The sequence below is a fragment of the Rhipicephalus sanguineus genome, chromosome 4 (genome assembly GCF_013339695.2).
Source record: "Rhipicephalus sanguineus isolate Rsan-2018 chromosome 4, BIME_Rsan_1.4, whole genome shotgun sequence".
NCBI lineage: Eukaryota > Metazoa > Arthropoda > Arachnida > Ixodida > Ixodidae > Rhipicephalus > Rhipicephalus sanguineus.
The window spans coordinates 207415729-207433940 of NC_051179.1; the positions used below are offsets into that span (position 1 = coordinate 207415729).

Consider the following 18212-nt stretch of genomic DNA (forward strand, 5'->3'; position numbering starts at 1 on the left):
ACTTGCTGCAGTGGCGATGGTTGCTGTGCAGCTGTCGGCAGCGATTCCTCACCGGAGGCAGAAGGCACGAAATGCACTAGGTGACGGCGGTTGCGCCCGTGAAGGCGGTTGCGCTGTAGAACACCACCTCGGTCGTCTGTTTCAACCACGTAGCTTCTTGGCCTTTGCCCCGGACTGAGGACCGTAGCTTGCACTTGGTCAGGGCGCACCCACACACGCTGACCCGTTTGGAGAGGTGACAGGTCTCGAGCTCCGTGATGCCTATTGTAGTCGTCGGTCTGCTTACGCTTGTAGGCTACATACTTGGCGACGACATCTTTCCTAGGCGGCCAGTTGGGATGTAACTGGGAGTTTTGCTTCGGGACTCTGGTTCTCAGCTGACGTCCCATCAACAGCTGGGCTGGACTGATCGACTCCCGGAGTGTCCCGATAACTGAGCAGAGCGAGGTGAGGGTCTTTGGACTTGCGGAACAGGTCCTTAACTGTCCGTACCATCCTCTCTGCCTCTCCGTTTGACTGGGCGTAGTGTGGGCTACTGGTCGCATGGTTGAAGCCATAAGACGTTGCAAATGCCGCAAACTCTTGCGACGAGAATGGTGGGCCGTTGTCCGACCTGACGTCTTGTGGGATTCCGTGGCGTGCGAAGATGCTTTTGAGAGCATCGATGACTGCCCGAGCTGTAGTGCTTCTCAAGGTCACCACCTCGGGAAAGCTCGAGTAGTAGTCCACCACCAGGAGGAATGTCTGGCCATTGAGATGGAACAAGTCCATTCCCAGAAATTCCCACGGACGTCCAGGTAGAGCTGTGGAGACTAGGGGTTCTGCAAGGTTCACCCGGGTGGAAGCGCACTGTTCGCAGTTGGTGACAAGAGAGGCGATGTCTGCCGAGATGCCCGGCCACTAAACCGACTCCCGAGCTAGGGCTTTGGTCCTGTTGATGCCCTGATGGCCTTCGTGCAACAGCGTCAAGACCGCTGGCCGAAGAGACGATGGGATGACAATCCGGGGGCCTTTCAGCAGGATACCATCGCAGACAGAGAGCTCGTCCGCCACGGAGGCATACTTCGACACATGCAGAGGTAGCTTGGTCTTTCGTGGCCAACCTTGCTGGCAGAAGGAGATGAGGGCCTTGCACTCTGCATCGGATTCTTGTGCCTGTCGTACATCTTCAGGGCGGAGTGGCAAGACTTCCGACATGCAGCCGACTACTTGTACTGCGAAGAGTTCCACCGTGTCTACAGGAGTGGGTGCCTTGGTGTGATACGTGACAAGGTATCTGCTGTTGCTAGCAGTTTTCCTGGCACGTGCAGCATGCGAAACTGTTACTGCATTGTCTTGAGCCGTAGTCTCTGAATACGAGGCGGCCCCATATCCAGTTCCATCTTGCCCAGAAGTGAAACGAGAGGCAGGTGGTCGGTCTCGACGTCGAAGGTGATGCCACGGACAAACTCGTCGAACCTTTGGATAGCCCATGTCGTTGCCAAAGCTTCTTTTTCGGTCTGGCTGTAACGCTGTTCGGTACTCGTCATTGACCTCGAAGCCAATGCGACTGGGCGACGCTCTCCCGAGGGTTGAGTCTGCAGCAGTACTGCGCCGAGTCCGAAAGAGCTTGCATCTGCGGACACTGTCGTGACATACGACGGGTGGTACTTGGCCATGCACCTGTCTGACGTCAAGAGTTCTTTGACCTTCTTGAATGCTGCCTCTTGCTCATGCTGCCACACCCAGCTCGCAGACTTGTTCAGCAAGGCTCTGATGGGTGCTGTGACGTCCGAGATGTGTGGCAGGAATCTGGCGAGATGATTCACCATTCCAAGCAGTCGTCTAACGCCCGCGACGTCTGTGGGAGCTTCCATAGCTTTGACCGCTTCAACCTTGCTTGGATCCGGCCTGATACCCTTAGCTGAGACGACAACACCAAGGAAGGAGACCTCAGATACCCCAAAGCGACACTTGTCCTCGTTCAATGTAATACCTGCTTTTGCAAGGCGAGATAGCACCTGGCTCAGTCTAGCGTCATGCTCCTGGCGGGTGCGTCCAAAACCAGAATGTCATCTATCATGTTGGCGACCCCTTCTTGGCCCTCCAGGATCCTTGTCATCTGTTTCTGGAAGTACTCGGGAGCGGAGGTGAAAGGGGAGCCGGCAAAAGCAGTATCGGCCATATGGGGTGATGAATGTCGTCAGCTCTTGGGAATCGGCAGAAAGCTTCACCTGGTGGAAGCTTGCGGTCGCATCCAGCTTTGAAAAAACAGTTGCGTCACCGAGGAGGTCAAGGACTTGCTCAACCGTTGGCAAAATATGCCGATCACGGAGGATGACTTTGTTGAGTTGAGTCAAGTCGACGCATAGCCGGTAGGAACCATTGTCTTTCCTGACGACAACGAGACCAGAGCACCATGATGGAGTTGGCTTGTCGATCCTGTGGATCACGCCTGCGCTTTCCAATTTGTCCAGCTCGTGGCGGACGACCTCAAGCAGCGGGATGGGGATCCTGCGGGGGACGCTCAGCGAGAAGGGCACGGCATCGGGTTTCAGCCGAATAACGTACTAGTCCTTGAGAGTGCCCAATCCTTTGAAGAGCTCGGCGTGCAGCGTTGCTTTGGGAGTGTTGAGTTCGTCAAGAAATTTCACAACTTTCAGGGCTTGGAGCGCTGGCAGTCCTAGAAGAGGCACAGTGAGTGACTGGATTACGTATAGGCGCTGGCAGCTTGTTTTTCCTTGCCACCGAAGTCGTGCCAGATACGAGCCTAGAACGCGAAGTGGCTGTTCTCCAGGGCCGGTGAGCAGACTGTCGACTCGGTCGAGCTTGCAGGCAGCGTAGGGAAGTCGCTGAGTACAGCAGTTACTTCGGCGCCGGAGTCGACTTTGAACTGCGCTGTGTTGTCAACGGTCACGTCGACGAACTTTGCAGCGGCGGGAGTGCCGACGGCATGCAGGTGAACGGAGCCGAGCTTGTTCTGCTGGTGCTTCCGCGAGCGGCAAACTTCAGCGAAGTGGCCTTTCTTTTTGCAGAAGTTGCAGGTGGAGCGTCGAGCCGGGCAGTCCGAACGTCGTTGAGGCGCGCGGCCGCAGAATTCACACGTGGACGTCTCGCGAGCGCGCTCGGCTGGCGGCTGCGACGTAGTAGGCTTAGCTCCGGAGCGGCGACGAGAGGCGAACTTGCTGGCTTTCGCAGCGTCGAGGTTGAGCTCGCGTGCGTGCTCGGTGCGGTTCTGGGTCAACTCCTTCTCTTTGTCGGCGTCTTCGGACTGACGGGCTTGTGTCCATGCCTCCTTGAGCGTCAGCTTCGCGTTTCGGCACAGCTGATCCGAGAGGCGAGAGTCACGGAGGCCGATGACGAACCGGTCGCGTACGAGCCTTTCCTCGACAGCTGCTGACTGGTAGTTGCAGCGCTTCACCATTCTGCACAGTTCCGCGTAGTACGTGTCGACGCTTTCGCCGGGTAGCTGAACACGCCTGTGGAACCGCGACGACTCGTAGAGCTCGTGGCCGGGTGCACGAAGGCTCAGTGAAGCGGGCGGCAACAACTTGGCACGAGGCGAGCGACTGGGCGTCGAGCGAGAACGTCTCGAGGAGCGGACGTGCCTCCGGGCCCATGCAGTACAGTAGCGAGCGTACCTGCACGTCTTCCGACGCTTCTGTCAGTCCCGAAACCGCCGCGAAGTCTTCGTATAGCGGCTGAGCCATGTCGACCATGTTGCCGGGTTCGCGAAGTCGAACGGTGCCGGTGGCTGAAGGTTCACGCCGTACAGTTTTGGCGGCTCGCGGTCTCGAGGTCCATCGTGCTGCCGTTCCGTCGTGGTAAGGCCTAGGGCTGGGGGGCGTTATTCCTACGCTCCGAACTTACTGTCACGCGATGTCACCCCACTTCTGACAGCATGTCGCGTGGTTAGTGCCGCAGGGGCACGGACACGCAGAGACTGACGCGTACACGCTGCTCGCTCGGACGAAAATGTAACCCCGACTTTATTGGGGCACGAACATATATATGATGCAAGAAGCAGTATGAGTGCTCGATCACCAATGTTCAGCCGACGAGTTTTACTTCCTCTGTCATGATAGTTCTTCCGGGTCACTTTAGCGCGTGTCAATTAAGTTCTCATTGTGCCAACAATAATGTCTTCTCCAGACGATCCCTGAGGTCAAGACCTATCCATACGTGGTCTTACTTCTTCGTGTATGTGGTCTCCAGTCCATAACTCTTTGAGTATGCTCAGCGGTCCTCGAACATGTCTGCCGTAGAACAATTCAAACGGCGAAAAGCCCGTACTGGCTTGCGGTACTTCGCGGTACGCAAAGAGCAGGAGTGCCAGCAATCGATCCACGACTTGGCGAGGGTGCATGTGTTTGTGATATTTGTACTGCCTTAAATGAGAATATATTTCGTTTGTCTTATCGACTCTCGGCTCTGACTCGGTCTTTGGACCACAACCGGCGTTCGCTGGCGCACTGAAACCAACTCTAAATTGTCCGCGCTTTCGTGGTGCGTTTTCGGGGGGCCGTGACGCCAGCCCTTGGAATCCGCCCGGCGATTGCAATCCCCATTAACGGGACAAGTGACAATAATACTGGCAATAAAAATCAAACACGGTGATTTTCACAAATTAGCAACATGCAGACAGTTTAGTAGGTTCATTTTAAAAAAAGACTTCTGGGAAAGATTCGAGGTCATTTAAGCATTCACTCTACGCGGAACTCGCGGCTAAGGAGGTTGCGTTTGCAGGCACTTTTGCTAGATGGCGGGACAAAAAGACGCCCGTCTTACTCCATCTTTTCCTCTCTGTGCTCTTTAATTCGCTTCTCCTCATTTTTTCCCCTTCCGCCATGACTCAAGCAGAGCGATTTAAAAAAAAATTAGGATGGTATTTTCACAACTATTTTCAACGTTCGACGTTGATAAACCGACGAGCTCTTTTCAGAGCAAACGTCGTGGGCACGGTGGTAGAGCCACGTGGTCGTTTTCAGCGAAATCTTCAAATCTGGCAGTGAGTTTACCATGTCTCTATGATTTCTCTCAGCTCGAGTACACTAAAATGCTCATAATTTTGTGCTTGTTCTTTGTTGCCAAAATTATTTTGATCAAGACTGTGTTACTCTTTTGTGTTTGGCAAGCGTTCATAAATAATGAAATCCGCGAAAAAGAGTTCTTAGCGATTGAAATTTGCAGATTTTCCAGGCGAACGAAGAGTTCTTTTTTCCTACTAAACTGACTTCAGTGTTGTTCTGAAAGTACCAGGGCCTGAAATAAATTTCATAAAAAATCGAGAATGTTGATCAGGACAACTAAAACTCCTCTCTTCAATGCGCTGTAGCTGTTCAATCGCTAAGATCTCTAATATGTGCTTATAACGAATCAGAACACTGTAGCTACTGAAAACTAATGTTCAGATAATTGAACAAATGCTTGTTTACAACTGACAAAATCAAAACATACACCACATTTCTTGCCGCTGCCGATTGCAGCCCTGCGGCCAACCTAGCGGCCGAAGCTAGAACTGACCCAGGCGCGAAAATGAAGCGGGAGTGTGGTTACTGTGGTAGTTGTCACCTGTATGCCTGTTGTAACGTGCGGTGGGCCTGCGGTACCTGCGGGGTTTTCAACGTCGCGCTTGGTGGCACGCGATGGTAGTTTGTACGTACTGCAGCGTAAAATTCGCCAGCAGTGGCAGCTTAAACAGACACGTCCTCAATGTTCACAAGATTCAAGCCAGCAGCCCAAAACGTGAATGTGACGAGTGCAGCGAAAAGTTTTTCACTGTCAAACGGCTTATATTACACCACACCAGGAAGCACAATTTCCAGCCGGTGTACCATCGGTATCAATTTCCCACAGTGACAGGTAAGCTCCTACATGCTCGTCGCTTATCCATTGAATGCCGACATTAATCACACTGACTTGAAGCGGCACGCGCAGTGCCATGTGTTCCTTGTCCCGCGTGGCATCGCTGTTTTCATTTGACAATGAACAAGCAGTCGACTGACAGCTTTGCGCTTTACTGAGTAAATAAGGCAAAGCTTTGCATCTTTCATTCGCGTGCAATGACAGCGACGAAAATGTGATCCCGCTTGCGGCGCGCGCTTTCTCTCAGTTGTATTGACGGTCACAATTTGCAAGTCTTTGTTCACGTAAGCGATATACTTTCGTCGCTTTCGTTTTAAATGCGAAGCATTTCTTAGCGAACCTCTGGCACTTTGAGCGTTTCTATCTACGTATATATCTATCTATTTATCTATCTAGCCGCCTACGTCTGGGTGCTCTTGATCGCCTCCATAACTTGGTGTAGACCAAAATTAGCATGGGAGAGTAAGAGGACTTAACGAATATGACTGTGTGGTCATGGCATGACTAACATGAAAATCCTGTCGCTTACGTCGTCAAACCCTTTCCTCCAGACACGTGTAGCACATACCCGTTTACCACCGGCCGCGGTGTACAGGTATGCGCCACAGGTGATTGACCATTTATATCTACCCAGGAACGGCGAGAACAGACATTGGTTATTTAAATGCGAGAGCGTTAAGAAAAGCCGACATCGGCAGCGTTGACACGGCGAATGGAAAGAATGAAAATTAGGCTCCCAGCAGGAATCGAACCCGAGCATTCTGCGTGGCAATAAGGTATTCTACAACAAAGCCACGCCAGGTCTACAAACTGGTTTGGAAAAACAGCCTATGCAGGCGTAATGGCGGTGCAACGTCAGTTGTGGTTGTGGTGCTGGGTCTAATCTTACAAGAAAGCAATAAACATTACATATGTAGTCCTACAATACAGGCGTCATATCAGATTAACGTCCGTGATTCCAGTGTTGGCTCCGCTTTTATAGCAATCTAATAAGCATTACATTTGTATTCCTATGATTCAACAAGCTATAATGAAACATTGCTTGACCCTGGAGGAATACATTAACGAAAGTTACGCATGATATTCACATCATCGCAGTACACTTAGTCCGCCAGAACGACGCAGTGTCCTCTTCATTTCTTGCGGGACTGGGCGATGGCCTCATGCTGACCGAGGATGATGACAGATTGATTGACAGCCGCTTTGTAGACTAGGCTACGTAAGTCACATACGCCCAGGTAGTCTACGAACATGAAAAGCGCCATCCAGTGATGTTGGTCTACGTAGCACTATCCAGGCCTACCATCCTCGATGGCCTACAACTCACCAACACGAAGGGTGACTTAGGTTCCGACATATCGCCGGCTCTATAGACAGACAATTTGTCGACGAAATGACCGAGGCATCCACGATTTCTAACAGCTGTACTATAACTCATACTTTACTACACATGGACCCCTCGCCACCGCGATCGCGACCGGATCCGGTATCAAGGCATGACCAGCGTCTGGTGCTCACTGATCACGGTGATGATGACCTTGTTCAAGAACTGTTAGGAACCCCTTCCACACATGCACATGGGTCCGTGAAACGTGCGTGCTTTCTCCACGATAACGGACAAGTATAAGCACTACATATCAGCTTACCGCTTCTGGTGTTCGTAATACCCACGTTGCCAGTGGCAGCGTTACCCAACTGTAAACAACTGGTTTATAACACATATGCGGCTCTTCAACATATATGTGCGCGTATAAAATTTATACAAATCTTTAGCATCATTTCGTAATGTTTCGCTCAGTAAAAAAATTACGCCACAGTCACCTACCCGCCGCATGCTTTGCATAACATCGACTGCCATGGTACGTGGGATCTGCCGAATTTTTTGTGGTAGCTAATCTGTCGGCTGCCAAAAGCCATGCTTGATGCAGCACAAATACAGCACGTGCTTCTTTAGAGCCTTTGGGCGCTAGTAACTACATGCAAGAACTTGAGATGGACCATGAAAGTTTACGTTGTTTACATTTGCGCAAACTCCACGTTCTTGAACAGGAATACACTGTATGCTTCACCGCATCGCAAAGGTGTGCGGCGGTGAAGTTGTGTGCTTGAAACTGCTTCAGCGATATTTAAGCCAGGGCAGTTCAACACGAACGTACGGCGCCGTAACATCGATTAGGAGAAATGGCGAAGACAATATACTGGTGACGCCCGTTTTTGGCAGTGTTGGTTCCCGTTTGCGATAGTGGTTGTCAAACGTTCACTTTTGAATGTGATGGGGCCTGGGCTCAAATTCTGCACTGTGATTGGCTCCTTTACGCAAGCTGCAGAAGGAAAGCCAATCGCTTGTTGACAAATATGATCGCGATCGGACGTAATCGCTATTAGCAGTGCACCGTTACGTGGTCATGTATTCCGCACTTAGACCGCTGAACATGGTAAATCTTTTCTAAACGCGCACGGTACAAAAGCACGTGTGCGCTGTCGTGGAATGAAAGATTGTTTCTGCCATTTGATTTCACTCATTGCCGCAAGGGCTGCACTGCGCGCACGTGTGAATGTATATTTCTAAATCTCGATGTGAATTAAAGATTGAACTCCTAAAAATGTAACTCATGAATTTTAAAACAAAATGCGCGCCATGCTTTGTTTTAAGAACTACAGTCGGTTACAATCTACGAAAAAAAGTATCAACTCCGCTCACAGCCATCACTGCACCCCACCCACGGGAAAATTGCAATAAATGCTTACTCATCTTCATGATGTCAGGCACTTCTGGAGGTGTTTCAGATAGTCGACTTTTCATTAAGACACGTTTTGGTCACTGGTTATAAGTAGGACAATGAACGTCCTGGGAAGTTTCGTCAGCTATTCTGTCATCGCTGCTTAGCCAAACGTGTTTTAGATAGTAATGACGAGCTCCTTAACTCTTAATACGCATTGGTACTTACATTAGCGAGGCAAAGCACTTACGGTTCGAGCAGAAGGCAGCGAGTACGATGTCTTTGGACAAGTGAAGGGCAGGCACACCGCACATCTGTGGGTGACACATTTTTCTTAGCATGTACTGACTATACCTTAGTGCATCACTAAGAAAATGATTGGTGGGCCTGCCATGTATAGTGAATGTGATGAAATTGTTGCAAGCGCTGAGAATTATGAAGAGAGAAATAAAACCATTTTGCTAGCTGTATACCATCACCTGATCCTGGAGCTCAAGCCTTTCTAGTGTACCCATGACTGTATTGGGTCTGTTTGCACTACGGTGTTGTCACCTTTTCTACTGCACACCTCATCCTTGCACTATCACTGGCCTGTCTCTTTACATTATTTTCACCGTACATCGGTGTAGAATAGTATTACAGTCCTTGCCACACTGCATACCGTTCAGAAGAAAAGTATTTCGCAGGTTTGGGCATATCTAGTGCTCATCGCTTCCATTCAGTTGTCCTTCAGAACGACACATGCGATTTATTATGTTTGTCGATTAGTAAATCTAGGAAAGGACTGACGTCACGACAGGAAAACTGGATGATGATGAATTATGGCTTAGTGGGTACTTCACAATGGTACTTGCAGTAGGTGCCCTGAGAATGTTGACAACAGGCCATACAAGGCACGCCTTCATGAATCTATAAATACAGCGAACACATGCTACAGACTACAAAGAACGAGGACAAGGACAACCGCTAGTCTGTGGTGTGTTTACGAGGGCGGTCCGATAAGTACTTAGCCTCACCGCGAGGGGGCGACGCTATCCCATGAGACATATACCGACGTTGAGTACGTTCTCTTAGAGGGACACATGCGAAGGTGCAGTCGAATCGGGCTCGCGGTTTGTTTTGGCCGCTCAGGAAGCAGGTGATTTTCGGGTCTTCGTTAAAAATGGAAAAAAGAGCAATATCGGTCGGTGATTCGATTCTTGTTTTTGAAGGGAATTCGCGCAGCGAGATCAAAGAGCGACTGGATGCCGTCTACGGTGAGTCTTCTCCTTCGATGGCAACCGTCAAAAATTTGGTTCAACGGTTTAAACGTGGTCGCACGTCGGTTTTTTTGATGAGCCTCGCCCAGGGGCCCCCGCAAACGGCTACCACGTCGATAACGTGGCAAAAATCCACGACCTCGTATTGGCAGACCGCCGACTGAAGGTGTGCGAGATAGCTGAGACAGTAGGCATCTCAAAAGACCGCGGGGGTCATATCCTTCATGAAAATTTGGGCATGAGAAAGCTGTCGGCGCGATGGGTGCCACGTTTGCTCACTCCGGACAACAAGCGCGTCCGTGAGACCACTTCAGAGCAGTGTTTGAAGCTGTTTAAGCGTAATCCGAAGGAGTTCCTGCGTCGTTTTGTGACCGTCGACGAAACATGGATCCACTGGTACACACCAGAGACCAAAGAACAGTCGAAACAGTGGACTGCACCCGGAGAACCTGCTACGAAGAAGGCGAAGACTGTCGCATCGGCCGGAAAGGTGATGGCCACCATTTTCTGGGATTCTCAAGGTGTGATCTTCGTCGACTACCTTGAGAAGGGCAAAACGGTGACAGGACCCTACTACGCCGAATTACTGGGCCGATTTGACGTCGAATTGCAGAAAAAAACGGCCACATTTGGTGAAGAAAAAGGTGCTCTTCCACCATGACAACGCGCCAGCTCACACCAGCGCCGTCGCCACGGCAAAGTTGGTCGAACTGGGCTACGAAGTGGTGCCCCATCCAGCGTATTCTCAGATTTGGCTCCGAGTGATTCTTCTGTTTCCCAACCTGAAAATTAACTCGCGGACAAAAATTTGAGTCGAATGAAGAAGTTAATCGCCGCCACAGAAGCCTACTTTGCAGCTCAGGAGAAAAACGTATTTTTTCTGACGGGATCAAAATGTGGAGGATCGCTGGGTCAAGTGTATAGAGTTGAAAGGGGACTATGTTGAGAAATAATCGACCCATTCCAAAACTTTCGTTTTTTCTTTTGAAGGCTAGTACTTATCGGACCGCCCTCGTAATTTAGTCAGTATCAACAGCTAAATGCATTAACGAGCCACTCCTCCAGTTATTGCTGTGAATGTGCTGCATGCTCTGTGCATGCCTGGAGTATCTTTTTTTCCAAGCAATGAAGTGTGCTTTCTCCCAATTTCAAGACCATGTTTAGTTTCTGTGGTTACATTCTCTCAAATGAGTAGTGAGTGAGTCACTGACAAAGATAAATTCTACAACGGGCTTGCAACGTAGTATGTTATGCTGCATGCAGTCTTTGTGCACATTACGCAAAACGTGAGAAAAAGGAAAGGCACTGTGCTAGCGTGGCTCTTTTCTAAGCAATGGCTACATCAAACAGTACATAACCATTCAATCGATTTCCATTACGCACCAGTTCGCCTCGCACATTTATCATTTTGGAGAGCTACTCATGTTCCCGAGTTTACCATTTGGCGACAATTAATTAATGTACTAAAAACTGACACTGAGTCAAATGCTGTCAAGTTCATGAGCATATTTCATGTTTTATAGTAATTCACGGGGTCCTGAGACCAAGCATTGTAAACTACTCAATCTTAGAATGTGCAAAAGTCAAATAAATATTGCCAATTATTTCATTGCTTTGCAAGTCTAGTCTTCATGTCAAGTTGGGGACATAAATGTGATGTTCCAACATTTAACATAAAGAACTGTGTTAATAAATGCACCAGTAAGTCATTATTTCATGTTCAGTTATGTATGTTTGTCGTTCAATGTTTGTATCAAAACTTTATATTCTAACGTCCCTATTGCATCAGCTTGGAAAGTTGTCGCAAGTCCTAATTCATGTGCACAGTAGACAGATTGATGCCTCATTAATTTGCAGCTTCTGACTAGCTTTCAAGTTGTGGAAAGACAAAGTGGAGAAAGATACCGGGATCCGCTATATCGTCACAACAATGTGCAAGAAAAGGAAACCCAGAGGGAAAAAGGACAGTATACTTCGCCTCGCATCGTTCTGGAAAGCATACCCCACGAGGTATGGTGCAGTGGCCAGTGATGGCCTATCTTTTTTTTCCAATATGCCATTTTGCTACCAATTGACTTCTCTCCACTGATACTTCACCTGTCTTTATCTGTTTGCTTGCATTTACTTGTGCGGCACCTCTGCCACAGTAATGCATCTTGTTTACTGACCAAAAGACCTATTGCAAGTATGGCTGGACGCTGCTAATAACCAATACTATGTCATAAATAGCATATTTTGCCATATTTACTCGGTTGTAACACCGACCACGATTGTAACGTGAGGGGGTGATTTTTTACTGCGTCCAGGAAGAGAAAAAAATAAAACAAAAATTAAAGAATTGTGTGCATCATTGCACTTCTTAGGACAACTTTAATTTCGGTAATTTTTGGTATTCAGTTGTTGTAACACGAGGGTTGACTTCAGGTAGCAAAAATCTGGAAAAAAACACGTTAACATTCGAGTAAATACGGTATCCTCCGTTGCTCATCTCACGTTCTTAGCATGTGGAGGTAACCTATTGGGACATGTCAAAGGATTCAATTTCACAAAAATTTCAAGTTTTCACTGGCAGCTGCTGCAACGTGGCTGTAATTTCATATGCAGTCATTTAGAGGCTGTCCATCTTACACTTTTGAATGTCTTATGCTGCTAAGTCACACGTATCACTCCTGTAGTGTTTCCATACCAGACTGCACTGCATGTAGTAAGTGCACCGAAGGCATTCGTGGCTGCACCGTGACTTGGTACAGCATACGTGAGTGTCACGTTTTAAAGAATGCTAAAGGCGAGTAAAGCTGAAGTGCAATGCCGTATCTGTCCTTGGCTTTAATGTGTGCTGCAGTAATTTGAGTTAATTGAACTGTCTGGGTACCTTCTGAGGAATGGAAATTTCTTTGTTATATTTGAAAATTCATAAAATCTGGTCTGCGTTAGATCGAGTTTTTAATTATATGTGACTTCACTGATGTGAAAAATTGGCACCAAAGGCAGACCGCTTTCACTCGGCTCAAGTCGACTGTGCAAAAGTGAAGCTATAAGTTTTGATTAGCGCTCATCTAGAATTCCTGTCACATAGGCACCTCTGCAGCCTGGTTGTTCACTGTTAGAGAGTTCATACTTCCCCTGTCACACAAATGCATGTTGCACTAGAAGCTGAGTTGGTTGCCAGAGTGCGGCAGCCTGTAGAACCTATGCACCAAAGTTGCCATAGAAAATCACGCAGCTGGTGAGACGTCAACCTTTGAATGCTTGCCCCTGTACTTTAAAGGGTCTGGCAGGCATGTGTTGAGATCTTTCCATGATTCTCACTTTCATTCTGGTGCCTTAAATGGTCAGTTAGGTTTATCTTACGTCTCCTATGAAGAAACGCGCAACTGGTGATCAAAGTGTAGGCACTTATTTGATGGCCTACACTTTAAAGTGACAAGGAAGAAGTAATGGATTACTTCCATAGGACAGTAAGTGGTAGTTGTAATCGATTCAATTTTTCATGAAAGTAATTGTAATCAATTAATCTTCCTCACTTCAATATGTCAGGTGTGCTTAGGACACTGCAAGCACGTACACTTTTTTTTTTTTGCTGGGACCTTCCAGTGCTTGCTGTTGGTCCAGTGCTGCAGATTTCTTAAACTCGGACTTGTGTAGTCAAGAATCAAGTTAATAACTAGTACTATATTCTGCACTCACAGGTACAAGAAAACACCCACCAAGCCTGAAGTGTGGCAGAAGGTGTTTTGCTGCGATGACTGTCACTAGCAGCGGCGCAGGGGTGAATGTGCTATTCCAAAGCAAGCACAGGGGCCACGACCTTGAACTACATCCTGGTCAGTTGAAGACTAAAAGAGGACCGGGTAGGAATTCACCTCTTATTTTCTTCGCAGACGCAGGAACAGCACTTCACTCGTTCTAATGTACGAACTGCAGTCTGTAGTTTTGTGCATCTCATAAACCTTATCATGAATTATGTTACGTAGAGGGCTTAAATCGGTCTGCTAATGGTCCGAAAGACCTGCGCTACAGGCTCATTGCATTGTACCAACTCATCAAAATTATGGCAGGGTCCTTTTAAAGGGCAGTATTTCATGTATAACAAAAATGCTCAAATTCAATACTATCTTCTAGTTTTTTTTTTAGGTTACTGCAAAACTTGAGCACGTAATAAGGGTTCAGAAGCATTTACCACATTTCCAGTCATGATAGACAAGCCTTCACATAGGTATGCAGGGTTTGAAACATGCTGCTCCGGGGTCTTCTTGCTTGTTGAAGAAATATTGCATTGCCATTTAATTGTTGTCTTGATATTCTATGGTTTTCGCTAGTAGCTACAGTGTGCAGAAGTTCATAGTGTAAGACAAAGGAAACGCAACTTTACTGGAAATTGTTGCATATAAGGTATAGCGGCAGGGTTGTTTTGAGGCCTGCAGTATAGGGTTGCCAGGTTTGGCTACTTTTTTAGGCCGGTGGTGGCCGGAAAAACGTCTTGGCTGCTTGTCTACTTTTTGGCTACTTTCTTGTTCACTCAATTTCAACCAAATTATCAATATCTCACGGCATCGTAGAAGCTGGCTTCCAATTATGTGGTAAACAAAGGGACAAGGCATCTTTCCAGCTCCCAAAATTGAATTCGACACTTGCATAACGCAGAAGAAATGACTTTTGAACTTGTGGCTGAGACTCTGGAGAAAACTTTGGCACTGTTGCATGGGGCCTCATTTTTCCGACAACCTATTGCTGAACACGACTTCAAACTGTAATTGGAAGTGTACATGACAATTGAAAGCACTCCGCATCCAGGAAGCTCTGCAGTCATCTACGTTGGAAATCGGATGTCCGATGAATATCCGGTGTTATTTCTTAGAATTAAGTGTGGACTGCAACTAGGAAATTTAACTATACGGACTTCGTCATCACTCGAGAAACAATTGTGAATGTGACTGCAATTTATGCTTCAGTAACAGCAACTGTGATTTTGAGCACACTCATGCAGCACTAATTTTTATTGTTTTCACAAGGCTGGTACTTCTAGTCCTTTTATAAAAAGTTACGCAGTACGCATGAAGAGAGTGTCATTTTTGCAGTAGCACAGGAAACTTCGTCATCCTGCACAAAATGATTGCTGAAGTGAACAATTTATGCTTTAATCTCAGCAATAATGACCCTTTAAGGGTTCTTGCTGTACTCATTCACATTTCCACCAAAAGGCACTTGCATTTAGTTATTTAAGTAAAAACGTAGCAGTTGTTTTCACACACACGTGGCTACTTTTGGCTACTTTTACTGCCCTTGGCTCAAGTTTGCTACTTTTTGGTTAGTTTTTCTAATTTCTTTGCTCTTTTTTGCTTTTACGAATTGACAACACTGCTACAATAGAAACTTAATAGTTAATGAGGAGTATTCCAATGTCCAGGTATGGGCGAGAGGGGGGTGGCACTGGAAGGAAATATTCGCGGTAGACTTTGTCTAAAATGTTCTGAAGCCCTGAGTGAGTGCGTTGATGGTGTAATTATCTAGGTACAGGGCAGCAAATGACACCTATCTATGTCGAGCTTGTGACTGTCAAGTTTGCTGAACATTGTACTCTGTAATTTCAGCAAGCTTTCAAATACATGCCTGATATGTTAAAAACAAGTTGCCTTAGAACATGGCCTTTACACAATCAAAAGTTGTCTAACTAATCAACAGCTGCTTACTGTGGAGGCCTCAAGGGAAGGTCTGCAAGCCAAGATTAAAAAAAAAAAACAAGGAAGATTAGGTGCCCAATGGCCAAAGTCAGGTGAAAATAAAAATTCAAAGGAAACAAGTTACGTATTTGAGAAACTTTGGCTGTCCCGAGTATATTGTGCAAGCACTGCAAATGTCTTGCATCTTTTCTCCTAATTTTTCAACAACTGATATATTTTTTCTTTTGTAGCTCTTTCATATGCCAACAAGCGTACTCTATTTTTTATTATTTAGAAGGGAAATTTCGTGCACTTTTTGTGTAGTAGAACTAGCATTAAGCCTATCCAAAAATAAAATCCCGGGACAACTTTCGATGTGGCTACAATATATAGAAGGCATCCCTATCAGAAGAGCACGTCTTTGTTTTTATGCCATCATTATGCTCCCAGGGTGTTTGGATGTTTGTCTTGGTTCATCACACAGATCAGAGCGACTGCTATGGAATAACCGAAAATAGTTTTGTTACGGTTAGCTGAAGTCAGGTTTTTAGTGTGGGCGTGACATGCACATTCAAAATTTTTAAGGAAATTAAGGTGTTTATGCATTATAGAACACTTCACTGTAAGCTAGACTAAAATATATATTTTTATTCGAGTTATAAAAGATTTCCTGAATGTGTCCTCATGCTTGGAAGGTTCCTTTAGCGGGTTTTTGTGTCATAAAACAATCGAGCACTTCGCATGGCCACATATGACCACACAGTATCAAACTGCTCCAGCGTGTGAAAATGGCCAAAATTTCAAATTAAAGCCTGTATGGCAACATGATGATTCAGTTCCTTTTATTTTAGTCAGCTTGAAATTTTCTTACAATTCTGTACAATAGATCACAGCCACATGATCAATCAGGTAATTAAGGTGTCTGCCGAGTACAACAAACCTCTTTATATTGCTTTCATAGACTACGAAAAGGCATTCAATGGTATAAAGCTCTCTGGCTGGCACTTTGCATCATGATCAAGAGTATAACTGAAATTTCAAGTGGTATCCTCTAGAGGGGATGTGTAAAAGGCCCCCTTTTACCAGACTGCTCACTAAGATTATTTGTCATTGTTTGCAGCTGTAAACTGCTGCAGCTGGCTACAACGAAATCAAATTTGGGGGGTCGACGTTGCAAGGGAAACTATTTTTCTTCAAAGCAAGAGGTCTTTCTCGATGCCGCGACCAGTGCAGACAAGTGGCGTTCCTTTGATTTGAAAGCCAAAATCCTGCATCGTGCTGACTCACAATCCTCATTTTCTTGATTTTTTCCTTACCTCTTACATTCTCTGAGTGACGTACAGTTGGCAGTAGCTTCGCTCGCTTCATGGCATGCCAGTGCTGCTGTTTCAAAACAACGCCTTCAGCTCAGGCCTATTTTTCTCTTTGTCATCTACTGCTCACGACTAGCATATCTCATTGATAATGTGTTCGGGTCATTTCTCTGATTTCTGATGAAGTGTGGAAAAGCATTAGCATCAGAAAAGGCATGGATGCCAAGTAGTGGTCTCAGTCTGTAAAAGTGCAACAGGGACTCGCAGGCTGCATTCTGAAGGATAGCATGCAAGCTTCTGGTTGAATTAGTCTCAAATCATAGGTGAACAAATTTCGGCAACAGAGTTGTCACCACCTGGTGTATGCATTGGGCTCATTTGTTTGCCATAGCCAAACCAGGCAAGAGGTTCCACGCCGTGATAAGAAAGAACAGACAAGCATACTTGCTTAGTCACTCACAAGTGAAATTTTATTGAAAGGAAAGCCACATCACTAGAAAAGTATAGAGCCAACCATGCATTGCGAGAATTGAGGTGGTACTCTAACTGACGAGGACTGCATCAACCACGAACTCTGCGCTAACCAAAAACAGATATAGCCGTAGGTTCTAAGGGGGTCGAGCGCCGCCTCCGGATAATAATAAAGTTCTTTGCCTGCCTGCCTGCACAGATCACAAGCATTGTGGATATGAAAAGCTTCCATGGTTTCACGTTCCTCCTTATTCTAATGCTTAACCTTATCAACTCACCCAAATGTCTCTGCTGCTGGTGAGGGGTCTCAAGGCAGCAAAATATATTAAGTACGTCTTGTAGCACTTTTAATGCCATTATGGATGCAAGACTTCCTTTTTGTAATAAGTATACACTTCTTTCTTCCCCCATTTCCCAAGCTATTCTGCTGGAGGTCATGTCGTCGGATCCTGTCCTGGATGATGTAGGACTAAACGTGGAGGTCACTTCTCAGTGCCAAGGCACGACGGATGATCGCAAGCGCCTCTACGTCAATGATCACGTTAGCGTTCAGCTGTGGGTGGAGCGGATGCACACGAGGAGGGACAACCCAGTTCTCTTTTTCAAGCATCGAGGCCAGCCAGACAGACCCGACATTCTCGACCGGCTACCCGAAAACCTGCTCAAAGAGCAGGATTTCTTGTTGGCCATAATGACGGCACCCCAGCTAGAGCTGCTTAGGACGCTCGGCACCAACCGTGTCTGTGTGGATAGCACCCGTGGAACAACAGGCAAGCATTTCAGATATATACGTTCATTTATTCACCACAGAACACATGGCTTCCATAAGGAAAGCAGCTTACAAGAGGCCCTTAGCTCTTCTGTCTTTCATGGGTTGTATTAATGGGTCCTGTCACATTGGAATATCTATTCCTTATTTTTTAACGGTCACAAAGAGCTCCTAAC

At 46.8% G+C, this 18212-nt stretch overlaps 3 protein-coding genes across 3 annotated transcripts in view; 1 reads left to right on the forward strand and 2 right to left on the reverse strand.

Moving 5' to 3' along the window:
* Positions 1–321: 321 nt before the first annotated feature.
* Positions 322–771, reverse strand: LOC119392010 (uncharacterized protein K02A2.6-like). The gene has a single exon (XM_037659646.1). The coding sequence runs from the start codon at positions 769–771 to the stop codon at positions 322–324; it is 450 nt and encodes a 149-aa protein (XP_037515574.1).
* A 1978-nt stretch (positions 772–2749) lies between these two features.
* LOC119392011 (uncharacterized) lies at positions 2750–3698 on the reverse strand. Its single transcript, XM_037659647.1, has 2 exons — positions 3621–3698; positions 2750–3529 (listed from the first exon to the last, which is right to left on the reverse strand). The coding sequence occupies exons 1-2, from the start codon at positions 3696–3698 to the stop codon at positions 2750–2752; spliced, it is 858 nt and encodes a 285-aa protein (XP_037515575.1).
* Positions 3699–13524: 9826 nt separating this feature from the next.
* LOC119391058 (uncharacterized) overlaps positions 13525–18212 on the forward strand; it is a 38747-nt gene continuing 34059 nt past the window's right edge. Inside the window, exons 1-2 of the mRNA XM_037658742.2 lie at positions 13525–13674; positions 17687–18037. Coding sequence (XP_037514670.1) covers positions 13566–13674; positions 17687–18037 — 460 coding nt within the window. The 5' untranslated portion in view covers positions 13525–13565. The remainder of the gene's footprint in view (positions 13675–17686; positions 18038–18212) is intronic.

What these genes read in the sequence shown, in the direction of transcription:
- LOC119392010 (XM_037659646.1), bottom strand. Translation starts at nt 771, where the DNA reads ATGGACTTGTTCCATCTCAATGGCCAGACATTCCTCCTGGTGGTGGAC.
- LOC119392011 (XM_037659647.1), bottom strand. Translation starts at nt 3,698, where the DNA reads ATGGTCGACATGGCTCAGCCGCTATACGAAGACTTCGCGGCGGTTTCG. An exon ending in AAGCGTCGGAAGACGTGCAG is followed by an intron (nt 3,530 to 3,620) that starts GTACGCTCGCTA and finishes CCTCGTGCCAAG; the next exon opens with TTGTTGCCGCCCGCTTCACT.